Source organism: Cavia porcellus, unplaced genomic scaffold, assembly GCF_034190915.1.
Source record: "Cavia porcellus strain 051 isolate PalLab524CR breed Dunkin Hartley unplaced genomic scaffold, mCavPor4.1 scaffold_8, whole genome shotgun sequence".
NCBI lineage: Eukaryota > Metazoa > Chordata > Mammalia > Rodentia > Caviidae > Cavia > Cavia porcellus.
The window spans coordinates 44,120,517-44,133,003 of NW_026947491.1; the positions used below are offsets into that span (position 1 = coordinate 44,120,517).

General features: G+C 46.0%; 1 protein-coding gene across 1 annotated transcript; it reads right to left on the reverse strand.

Moving 5' to 3' along the window:
* Positions 1–235: 235 nt before the first annotated feature.
* LOC100713966 (keratin, type II cytoskeletal 1b) lies at positions 236–12,023 on the reverse strand. The gene is made up of 9 exons (XM_003476277.3): positions 11,381–12,023; positions 7,659–7,873; positions 6,441–6,501; positions 5,819–5,914; positions 4,752–4,916; positions 3,022–3,147; positions 2,678–2,898; positions 2,213–2,247; positions 236–1,809 (listed from the first exon to the last, which is right to left on the reverse strand). Exons 1-9 carry the CDS (start codon positions 11,948–11,950, stop codon positions 1,553–1,555), a joined length of 1,746 nt encoding a protein of 581 aa, XP_003476325.1. The 5' UTR covers positions 11,951–12,023; the 3' UTR covers positions 236–1,552.
* Between the last annotated feature and the right edge of the window lie 464 nt (positions 12,024–12,487).

Below are 12,487 nucleotides of genomic sequence, written 5' to 3' on the forward strand. Positions count from 1 at the left end.
CCAGTGCCTATGCCACAGTTGACCACATGGTAAGAGTTTAATAAATGCCCCTGAATGATGTATAATTGACTTTTGAATGAGAGCCAACTTTAAAGATCAGTAAAATTATATGAACAAGGGTCTTCAAGATTGTATGTTGCTTGTACAATAAAAATATTAAATATTAACTTCTGAAATATGAATCACTTCAAAGACATGGAAAAATTAAAGAAGTAACTCATCTGACCAAATAGCATTTTGAGATCACAGAAAAATTTATTTTAGAGAGAAAAGAAATGCTAAACCCAGAGGGTAAAACTTTCCACCAGGAAATGACAAAGTCACAAGCCCTCTCCAAAGGGCCCATATACTACCCATCCGATGCCTTGACAGAATCATGGACTCAATGGCTGTGCACAGACTCAGCTAGCTCACAAAGTAGACTCAAGATCTGAGAAGCAAATCATGTTCCATCAGTGCTGTCCCCTCCCTGTCCTCTCCAGCACATCTCAAGTATTTAGTATATGACTCTAAATTGAAAGTTATGAATTCTCACAAGGCATTCAGAGGCAGAAGCAACTCATAAGATCTTAGAAAGAGCATCAAACTGCCTTGCAAAATATGGGGAGATTTCAGATGGACTCAAGCCCAAAACCCAAGCTGGGTGCTCACACCCCTCAGGCCTAGGACAGCAGAATGGAACAGAGCTGGGATACAGGCTCCCAACCCAAGGGGAACTTCTCAGCACAGTTCTAATAGAGAAGATTCTGGAAAAGGACAAGCTTCCAAAGAATAGAGCTGGCTGGAGGGACAAGACAGAAGCAGAACTTGATTATCTATCCCTCTATCCACTGCTAAGAACAATCCTTCCTTTGGACAAGGATGCGCTTCTCCTTCCTCCTTTAGACAGGATGTGCTCACCTGGCTGCTGAAATACTCCCACCTGGAACTGGTGATAAACGTTTCTGGGCACAAGATCAAGACAGGTATGGCCTGCAGGTATGATGTAGGCAGAAATTTACACCTGCCATCAATTTTGAAGTGCAAGGCTACTGACCAAGAAGCAGGATTGGCCTTGGTACAAAGGTACTTTACCAAGGTTGCTTCTTGGAAATCAGTCACTTGACCAAAGGGATCATTCCCAGGCCCCTGAGGGATGGGTTCTCATGGAGAGGCCCAGGTGTGGGCAAAGAGCCTGGGAGTAAGACCCTTGGTGTAGCTGACATCAGCTCTGGACCATCTGCCTTGAAGATGCTCCACAGGCTCTTTCCCTCACTGCTTTAACTAAGCCCTGAAGTGCCCCCAGGACAGGAGCCCAGGCAGCCCAGGGGAGGCTGAGTGAAGAGGTGTCTGACTGTTACATCTAAGACAGCGCCCTCCAAAGAGAGCTGCTAATTGGGCTTAGCCACCCTGCTTTCCCCACTTAGAGATGAATTTATCCACAAAACTGCTGCGACTCATCAGGTAGGGCTAAGTGAGAGTCAGGGAGAGTGTGGAGGGGTTGGGGAGTGGCGACAGGAGGAGTTCTGAGCTGTGTTGGGTGCAGAACTCAGACACTGGCTCAGCTGGGCCTCTACTCCACCACTCGCCTGCGGGAGGAGATGGTGGAGGTCTGGATGATCTGCACGCGGCGCGAGGAGCTGCCGCCGGCTCGGCTCCCGCTCCTGCTGCTGCTCCTGGTATTGGCACCATAGCTCCCACTGCTGCCGCTCCGGCCACTGCCTCCAAAACTGCCCCCGCTGCTGCTGCTGCTGGGATAGCCGCCTCTGTAACCTCTGGAGCCACCTCCACCGCCGTCACCACTCACAGCTACCTGGCTGCTCTGCACCGCTGTATAGGACAGGGCAGCGCAGAAGGTCAGAAGGGTTAGGGTTAGGCAGGGGGACCCAGCTGTACAGGCCCTGACACCTGCAGCCTCCTACATCCTTAATCCACAGCGAACCAACATGCAAACAGATGCATTGGAAGTCAAAAGTCCTCCCACTTAGAAAGCCCTTGTCCCTCTATAAGTAACACCTTCTCATTGCTTATTGAATGCGTATCCTAAAGACTTCTACCTGCTGCTGATTAAGTACCGTCCAAGTTAACATAAGCAGACCTGAAATCATAACCATTTATTTTAACCAATTCGTCTGCTCTTCAGTGCTAGTCCCTGCTGGCTACCTGGGAACCTTCCTTAGCCCTGCCCTCTTCCCAGGGTCAGCCACTTCTATCCCTGGACCCTGCTACTTACCGATGCTTACGTGGCTCTGCTGTTCTCCTGACATCCTGGAAAACCGAAAAATACACATCAGCTGAACTTATGGGGCCTGAAGACGTCAACTGTAGAAACCAGGAGCAGAGATGTGGTATGAAGCAGTAGCTGTCCCCAAGCCTCCAGGAGATGTGTGTGCATAGGCAGATGCCAGGGGCCAGTGGGGCTAGCAGGGGTTTCAGCCTTTTAACAAGGCCTTACAGCATGGAGGTTGCCACCTGGCTGCAATGACTTGGGTCATGAACACATAGTGCTTGGAGGCTGGGTATGGTCACAATGGCTTCTCTCCTACCCTCCAACTCACACAACCTCTGCATAAAGCAAATGCTTCTCCTCAACCTGGATTACCAATCTCCTGGGAAGACTGTCTTCTCTCTGAATGGTTCCACTACTCCATGGTTGCATCCTCAGCTTTGGTTTGGAAAACATAGTCACCACACCCACCTGTTCTCCTCACACTCCAGCAGCTTGCAGTAGGTGGCAATCTCCACATCCAGGGACAGTTTGGCCCCCAGCATTGCCTGGTAGTCACACAGCAGCCGGGCCAAGTCTTCCTTGGAATTCTGCAGGGCCTCATCCATGTTCTGAAGCTTCTGTTTTGCATCCTGGAGAGCCCGGTCTCCCCTCTCCTCTGCATCTGAAATGGCCGAGTGCATCTGTTCAATCTACACCACAGAGAGTTGGAGAACCACATTAGGTAGGTGTTGAGTTTGGAAGGCCTGATCTAGCAGTGCACAGCAGGCGGCAAACCCCGTGTCTAGTCAGCCCACCCTGAGCCCCTGTCCCACCTGCTTCTTGACATTGGCAATCTCTGCTTGCATCCCCTTAATGTTGCGGTTGAGCTCAGCAATCGCCATCTTGGTATTTTTCAGGTCATCTCCATGTCTCCCTGCTAAGATCTGAAGTTCCTGGTACTAAGGGTCAAAGGCACATCATGGTCAGCACCTGATGCTCATGGTGGGCTCTCCTAAGAAGGGGTGAGTCTAGGCTGTTCTCCCCTGGAAATTTCCAGAGTAAGCCCACCTACGGCTGTGGTCCCACAAGTGCACATACATACTCACACCCATACCAAACCTCTCTCGCTTGAGCTGTAAACACACACACACACACACACACACCCTCTATACCAAGTCTCCCTCACTCCCACCACTCTCCAGGCAGGCTTATATCCTAGCCAGAAAGCCCTGCTTCTTGATATTCTTTCTGCCTCATTTTTTTGTGCACCTAAATCTTCACATTGGTCCTTATCCACACTACAACCCCTCACTCTTTCCATTCTACCATATGCCTTCCTACCTTTTTCCAGGATGATTTCCCCTATCAGGGAGGACTGCCTGTCCTCAGACGCCCTCAGCATGCTTTGTGTTTGTTCATATTTACTCTCTCTGTTTTTCTCCCTCTATCCCTCCTACCTCTCTCCCCTTCCTCCCTTCCTTCCTCTCTCCCTCTCCTTCTTCCTCTCCCTCCCCTTCTCCCTCCCTCTCCTATATCTATCTCTATCCCACAGATCATGGTAGAGGGCAAGTTGATGCAAGAGAATTAGTTTTTTGATGTTTTCACTGTTGACTATGTGCTTTCCAGTTCAATATCAAAATCCCATTCCATCCCAGGACATCTATCTGTGGAATAGTGGGACAGAAGAGATCAGCCAAGATTGGAATTGGTCTTAAATAATTCACAGAACATATCACCCAATGCCAACTCTTCAGGATTAGGTGGCTTGGCTGTTGTGTTTATCCCTTCAATTATAGTCTTCATCCTCCAAAAAGGCCCAGGTAAATTTATGATAAAAAGAAAAAAAGTAGCCAAAGATATGCCCAAGGACTTTACTATGTGTATGTTTATCTAGTATGTGAGAAGGTTGTCTCGTAGTGGGGTATGTTGAACTAAAATGTTGTAGAACATTTAGTAGCATAGTAAGGTATTCATAAGTGGTAAGTAACACAGAAAAGTGAAAAGTACAAAGTTATATTTTAATGGATACTATTATGAAACAACTAAAAGCATTGTAGTGATTTCTTATGTCCTATTTTTTTCTATTTTGTTATGTTTAATTTTACCCCACCACCACCTTTAAAATTAAAAAAAAAGAAGAAGAAGTAAGGCTTTCTGGCTAGGATGTAAGCCTGCCTGAAGTAAGAGCAGTGGCTCAGAGGCAGCACACTGAAGTTTAACTGGGTTCTGGAGCCACTTGCTTGCTACAAAGTTTAGGGAATCTCACACTCTATTACTTGCAAAGTAGTGATAATAAAACCTGATCTATTGGGGTTATTTTAAGGATTAAATGAAAAAATGTATTAAGCATGTGTGTGGTGCCTCGAACCTGGGAGTTCTCCATAAATGGTAGCTGCAAATAAATGCATAAATGGTAGAATGGGGGTGATGAGATATTGGTAATTTTTACCCATAACTTCTCAAATTTCTGCAGCATGTTGTACTTCAGAAATAAAGGGAAGATGGTACCAATCTTTGGAAGTATCTATTATTTGGAGGTACAAATCTGGAGGGCCTGGCTCACCTTGGTCTGGTACAGCGCCTCAGCCTCATCCTTACTCTTCTGTATAATCAGTTCATACTCAGCCTGCACTGCTTGAATGATGCTGTCCAGGTCCAGGGTGCGGTTATTATCCATTGATAGGATGACATTGGTGTCAGTGACGTTGGTTTGCACCTGGGACATCTCCTGTAATACATGGAACTCAGTTGATTCCTTTCACTCCCCTCCTACAGTCCTCAGTTTCCCTGGAGAAGCCAGAAACCTGAGCTAGCAGGATTATTGGGAGAAAGTCTTTAAATTATGGATAAGTAGAGGGAATGGGAGAGTCCCAACTACCACAAGAAAGGTAATGGGCCCAAGGCTAGCTTCCAGGGAGAAGGAAGGCATTCTTCATCATGTCTCTCCCATACCCTGGATCCTGGCCTTATTCTCACCTGACTGTTATGAGCTGAGTCCCTCAACAAGCATACAAGCTCCTTGAAACCACAAGAGCTCTAAAACAACAGGAAAGATTCTAGCTGAGGAGCCACTCACTTCACTAGCTATAATTTAATCTTTCAGTCTCTGCTTCCTCTTCTGTAGAATGGAGATGCCCATCACATAAGTAGAGCTCCTAACACAGAACAACCCAGGGCATGTTCCACATCAGACACAGATGACAGAAGGATTGGGATGAAGGAGCACACTGTACCCTACAGTGTGTCTTTACTCTAAGATCCATATTTTCATCTCCTACAGAGTTCTTTAATCACCCCATCAGCTCCCCAGTATGGTGCATGTACATGAAGATTTATGGTTGGTTTTTCTACGTCCCAGTGTTAGCATCATTTTCCAGATAGGTTGGGCACCATGAAACAGAGACAACTTTATCTCCTCCTATCTTTGAATTCTCACTGATCCCATCTCCACTCCCCCCACCGAGGAACTCTGAAAATTGAGGGTAGAGAGAATGGCTGACTCCAGACTCACAGAACTGGGGACCTGAGAAGATGAGCTTCTAGTGGAGAGTGTTAGGTTCCAGGCCTCCTTCATTCAATGCATAACCCTTGTAAGAAAAGAATGGAGTCTCTCATAAGAGCTGAACTCACCACACCACATAAATACTTCAAGAAATTGATCTCCACGATCAATATGTGTAGTTTGGACTGCAGATTTCTTTCACTCATACAAGCAGCATCCATATCCTACAAAGCAAGCAAAGATGGCTTGACACTATCACCCAGGAATCATCTGCTATGCTAGATTGCTAGCTGACCGAGGCAAGTGACAAAGCATCTCTGAATTTATGTCCTGGCCTAAAAATGCCAACACTCAACCTCAGTCAAATCAGAAGCCTGCAAACTCTAACTATCCTGGCCAGAAGAAGGCATGACACAAACCTCCATACTTCCGTCAGCCACATACACACAGCACCCTGGGAACTTTCTCTGTTCCGAGGACATACAGAACTGACATTCAAAAGCTGTCACTTAATTTAATGTCATTTTCAGAAGCCTGGAGAAATGTAAACAGGATGATTCCTACAGGATTCTAGCAATGCCCATTTCAGATTTCCTTCTGCTTCAGTGTAAGAGCCCAACATTTGGGCAGCACTCATCAAGATGGCCTCAGAAGTCACTCTGTCCATGTCATCAAACATCCCACAGGGATGTCTCACTCTACCCAGTCTCTTGTGTCCACAGACCCCCTTGGAACCTCCTTTTCCTTTACCTTCTTCAGATCTGCAAACTCATTCTCAATATTGGTCCTCTTGTTGATTTCTTCCTCGTACCTGGGGGAGGTAAGGAACACAGACAGCTGCAGAGCTGATCTTGGCTCCCTGAGGTGTCTGCTCACAGCAGAAAGCTCAGGCTTCCCCAAGCCTCTGCTGTCTTGGACTCAGAGATCCCAGCTTACAACACTGATTGGCTCCTGCCGGGACCTGCTGCTTTCTTCTGAGCTCTGAAGCCAGATTTCGGTTCCCCAAGCCAACATAGAGGACAAGGACCCAGGTTAGAAACTCAGAGCTACACAGAAAGCCCCCAAAATGCCCATTCTATTCTGATGTTTTATCTTTATAAATATGTCAAATTCAATTGGGTTTTTCTCCATTAAAAACAAAGTAATCACCACTTTTACTAAATTGTTTAAAAGAAAAAGTTGCACCAACAATGCTGCTCCACAGCATGTCCAGTGTGAGTTTGGTTTTCCCTGACGGATCACACACCTTTGGGTCTCCCTGGCACAATACAAGTGTATCAGGGAGGAAGAGAAAGGGAGAAATCACTCAGTCATTTGCACAATTGCTTGGGAACAGCTGATCTTAAGTTTGACAAGGCCCGCAATCTCTATCATTATTATTAATAATAGCTGCCACTTACTGAGTGCTTGGTATGTGCAGGCATTGTACAAAGAACTTACTAACCATAATTGCTTTTAAACCAGTCCTTCTCAAAGTGTAGACCCCAATCCATCAGTATCAGCACCACTTGGTAACATGCTAAAAATGCAAATGCTCTGGCGCCATCCCAGACCTACTAAAGCAGAAATTCTAGGAGTGGAGCTTGGCAATCTGATTTTAGCAAGCTGATGCATGCCAGAATTTGAGAACCACAGACCTATCTGGCACAGTAATCCATCAAGGAAGTTACTATCCCCACTTTAACATGAGAACCAAAGACATAAAAGAACTCATGGCAGCTAATGGCAGACTAGCATAGTCTATTTGGCTCTAGTATCCATAAAAGCTACCCTGCCCTTCCCCACTAAGTACAATTGGCAGTTCCCATCCCACCAGGGCTGCTAGCGGTGCTCCCTGCACTGCACAGTGCACAGCCCACACAACTGGTACCACCTCTTACACATAAACACCGCAGCAGAATGGCTTGCCCCTTGTGAATCACTTCCCTGCTGCATTGCTTCCCACCCCCTTTATCCTATGGGCCTCACTTGCTCTTGTAGTCCTCCACAATGTCCTCCATGCTCCCAATCTCTGAGTTTATGTGCATCTGCTCAGCATTAAGAAAATCTGCCTGCTTCTGCAGCGTACTGATGTAGTTCTCAAAGAAGTCATCCAGGCTGTTGGTCTGTGACAAGGTGTCCACCTGCTGCAGAAGCTCCCATTTTGTTTGTAACACCTGGTTCTGCTGCTCCAGAAACCGCACCTAAGAACAAGGACCCCAGTCAATCTCCAGGCAGATCAGAGCAGATCTCCACAGATCAGAGCAACTCCCCCACAGGAGGGGGATCAGTAACCCATTGTAGGCCCAGATCTCAAAGAATCAGGGTGACCTAGGGTGGAAAACTTCTTTTCTAGCATCAGGACACCAGAAAGCAATTATGATAGTGACCAGTGGCTACAGGTCAACTTGCCTAAAATTAACACTGAGCTCACTCTGGTTTTAAAGATACATCACTTCCAGTGAGTGCCATGTTTCACTTGCTATAAACATTCACATCATAGAATTGTCACTTCTGCACTAAATTTACCCATGCTAACTTAAGGAAATGGTGTTTCTGAACCTGGAAAGAGTGAAAAACCAAGATTTCTTTCTCTTTCTGGTTGATTGAAGATGAGAAAATAAGGACACAGAAGTCACAATCCAACTTGGAATATTAAAATTGATTCCTGAGAAAGCTTCCGTGGGTGCCCCTGTATAGCCACCACCATCTCTTCTTATTGCCAGTATGTTTCAGGAAAGTAACCTATATAACTATACATATATATATATATGTAGTCCAGGCAGGACTTTTTTAGATGGTCTCAGTTTTTTAATTGTGTAATATACCCAGTGACCCTTTGGGTGGTCAGCAGATCTTTGAGACATGCTCAAGTTGCTCTTTCCTTAATAGCCTAGGAAATGGAGTAGGAAATCGCATGACCTTGAATTTGCATGACCTCTTCTCCCAAAACTGGATACAAAGATGAGATTCAGGGACCAAAGAGGTGACTGGCTGTGCAGACTAAGTAGATGGTCTTGGTGACTTTACAGAGTGACAGTCAGATTTCAATATCCTTCTGCTGGTTGCCCCCAAATGGAGAAATTCAGCCTTCCGTCCTCTGTGCTGAGAGAAATGATGGTTCTGCCTCTGTGCTTTGCTGCAGCACTTGTGTGTGTTTATGCACACACTAATACCCAGACATACACATATTTGTACCCCCTCACAGGTATACATCCCTCCAAAATACAGCTCTCTCCTCTAGGAGCCCTGTGAAAGAGCAAACCCACTGCTTGGTGCCATCAGAGAAAAACCCTGCAGGCATGGGTTATAGTGTGGCATTAATGCAAGCACCCAAAACCCAGCTGCTGCACCTACCTGTCCAAGGGTCAGCCCTTGGTAACCCCCTCTAGATCCTGACTCTAGACAGAACAATGCTCACAGAGAGCATTATTTCACATGGCTCATGTTTGCTGGCTTTAGCAAAGCAAGAGGTTGGGCAATCAGCAACCTCTCACAAACTTATCAACACAGCCCGAAACACTCCTGGGAGGAATTTCTGTCACTGCCTATTTTTACTGTGTGGTGGCACGCCCAGAAAAACCAATTCAATACTCAGAGCCCTGTGCTTAGTAGCAGTAGCATTGTGGGGACCAAAGAAAGAAAATCATGGCAGCATCTGTGTAGTGGAGCACCTTGTAGGAGCCTGGTTTTTATTGCAAATGACACAAGAAGCCAGTGGAGGTCTTAAATGGAGGAGCTATGGGCTCTGTTACACTGCTAAGAAAAGGCAGCTTAGAGTGAAGGGAAAATACAGGATGACCAGCCCAGGGACCAGGGTCAAAATCCCTATAACTGAAGCCTTCTTTCCAGGCCAGAGCCCATCTGGCTGAGGTATCTCCCCTCTTGGTCATCACAGACCTTGCCCTTAGAGAAGGTCAAGAAGTTAGTTTTTTGCAATCTGCCTTCTGCTTAAAGCCCCCTGCTATAAAACTGGACAAAAGCTCTGTTAATGGCACGAACGAAAATCCAGTAAGAATCTCAGATCAATAGTCAGAACCTGTGGTCGTCTGACTGATTTCTCTGCTCCTCCCCACCCCAGGCTTGATCTCTCAGAGGTATCTCCTTCACCTCTACCTTTACCTTTATCTTCACCTTCACATTTTTTCTTGTGCTGGTCAAACTTTTTCAGTCTGTGCCTGTATCTAAAGTGAGATATTCAGCCAGATTTCCAATCCATGGTGACCAGAAGTAGCCGGAAGCACCATGCCTTTGTTGAACTATTTTTTGGCTGCCTCTATGCCTCAGCATTCTACCCCTCTTCCTCTTGGTGACATACTCTACCCTGCTCCTAGTGTTTGTCCTGATAAGAGGCAGTGGCCATTGTGCCCCCACCTCTGGTTTAGAAAAAGAGTTTTATTATGCCTGTTCTGCCAGCCTCTGCCTGGATATTTGGCCTTGAGCTCAAACTAATCTGAGGTTGATCCAGGGAACTAGTGAAAAGAGATTCCATGGCTCCATCTGCACCTTCTGTGCCCTGGATGAGTGACACAGAAGTAAGAATGTGGCATTGTGTGTCACTGACTTTAGCTCTCAGCCATGTCCCAGTTTCCTAGGCCTTGTATGGCTTGCTCAGACAGCTTTCCTAACTGCTCTAGAGCTTCGTCTCTACTTCTCCCACTTCCTTCCATTATGTCATTTTCCCCAGGAATCTTCACCATCTGAAATTCCTAAAATATGTTACACTTTCATGTCTCCTTCTGTCAGGAAATGCCTTCTTCTCTGCAAAGTTGTTGGACTCTTCTTCTACCTTCAAGACCAGGGCCTCAGAGAATCTCTCCCAGGCAGAGCTCAGGGTGCTTTCCTTTGAACTTCTTTAGCCCAAAGACTCCTATCCCTATTAACATACTTCTTATACACTTTTGTGTTAATTCATTTGCTTTTAAATGTAGAATTTCTTGTATCCTGTCATGCCTATAGTGCATAAAACAGTGATTGGCATACCATAGATGCTTAGTAAATATTTGCAGACTGCACAGGTAGACATGAATACATGGATGGATGGATGGATGGATGGATGGATGGATGGGTAAATGGGTGTGAATGATAGGGGTAGGTTGTTTGCATATGTATGAATAGGTGTGTGCAGTTGTGTATGTAGAAAGATGAATGAATATGTATGGATGGGTAGGTGGATGAATGGATCATGTGGGTGGGTGGATGATAGATGAATGGACTGTGTGCACAAGTGGATGAAAGGATGTTTGGATGAGTGGACAGCTGGATGGAGGTGGGCAGAAATGGATGATGGATGGATGGATGGACATACGTTGATGGGTGAGCACATGGATGGATAGGAGTGCACAAGGACACACACATGTATGTGTGTAGAGAGACAAAGAGAGAGGAAGGGAAGGATGTGTAGGTGAATGAACAGATGGATAGGTGTGTGGCTGAGTGAATGGATGGATAAATGCATGGGTGAAAGAAAAGTAAATACTGGTGAATAAGAATTAACTTACTATACAGTATATTTGTTGAGTATTTTCATACCCTTTATCTGCTTTCTTGTCAAAAGGGAACAGAAAGAACCTATACACACAAGTAACTTAAGTACCTTCAAAAGTCCTAGGGCATACGTGTCTGAGAGTGGCTGTCATCATCAAACTGAAACAGCACTGTAGGGTAGAAGATTTGTGACCAAAGACTCTGCCTGCCCCTAAGGTACTCACCTTGTCAATGAAGGAGGCAAACTTGTTGTTGAGAACCATAAGCTGTTCCCGCTCTCGGGTCTTGCTCTTCTGAATTTCAGGATCCACTTCCAAGTGAAGTGGCTCTAGGAGGCTCTGATTAATAGTCACCTCATGGATGCCACCCGGAGAATATGAAGGACCAAAGCCTGCAGACCCAAAATTGATAGCCCCTGCAACTCCTAAGCTACCTCCTTCATGGCAACCACCTCCAAATCTCCCAGTTCCAAAACTCCCACTACCAAGACCACAACCCCCAAAGCTTCTTCCCACTCTAAATCTTCCTCCTGCTCCCCTACCCTGGTGGAAACCGCTGGCACTTCTGCCCACCAGGCCCGAGGAAATGCTTGTACAGCCACGCAGGCTGCAAAGACTCCGAGAGCCGAACCCTCTTCCGTGGCCCACATATCCACCAGAACCATCCCTCCCCCAAGCCTGACTCACAGACCCCACGACCCGACTGCCACCACCAAAGCCTGAGGAAGACGTGTTGTTACAGGCCTGCCTGCTCCTTAAGCTAAATGTAGATTGCGAACTAAAGTGATGGCTCATGGTTGCAGGAGCAACCAGAGGCGAGATAAGAGCAAGAGCACAGCTGAAAGAAGGCAGAGATTAGGGAGGGAGTAGGTATAACTCCTTTGGGAGAGACCTGGCTCGGTCCCTATATATACACCCATCAGCTGGGCTGGGCCCCTTCAGAATCCTGGGAGGTGAGTATTAATGTTTAGTTGCCAGCCAGTGACATCTATTTAAACACTCATACCTATGTGTTGCAGAAAATATATCAAAGACAAACTTCCTCAACTCGAACATTTGTCATTTATCTTATGACATGGAGAGGTCAGAGTGCAATAAGCTCTCAGAATCTAGTTGTTGAAAACTGCTGTACAGTTTCTTCCCAAATTATTAGTTGATATCTTCCTAAGAAACTCTACCCCGTAGTGGTTTGCTTGGGGCATGCCTTGGAAATCTGGGAAAAGCTAGGGGATATCTACTCTCTGTTTGTCATTTCTAATTTGTTATAGCTAATATTTTTGTAAAATAAAATGAATCAGCCTTTAAAGAAGATTTAATGAGCAAAGTCATACA

What these genes read in the sequence shown, in the direction of transcription:
- LOC100713966 (XM_003476277.3), bottom strand. Translation starts at nt 11,950, where the DNA reads ATGAGCCATCACTTTAGTTCGCAATCTACATTTAGCTTAAGGAGCAGG. An exon ending in AGTTTGCAGATCTGAAGAAG is followed by an intron (nt 5,915 to 6,440) that starts GTAAAGGAAAAG and finishes CTTGCTTTGTAG; the next exon opens with GATATGGATGCTGCTTGTAT. An exon ending in CTGGAGTGTGAGGAGAACAG is followed by an intron (nt 2,248 to 2,677) that starts GTGGGTGTGGTG and finishes TCGGTTTTCCAG; the next exon opens with GATGTCAGGAGAACAGCAGA.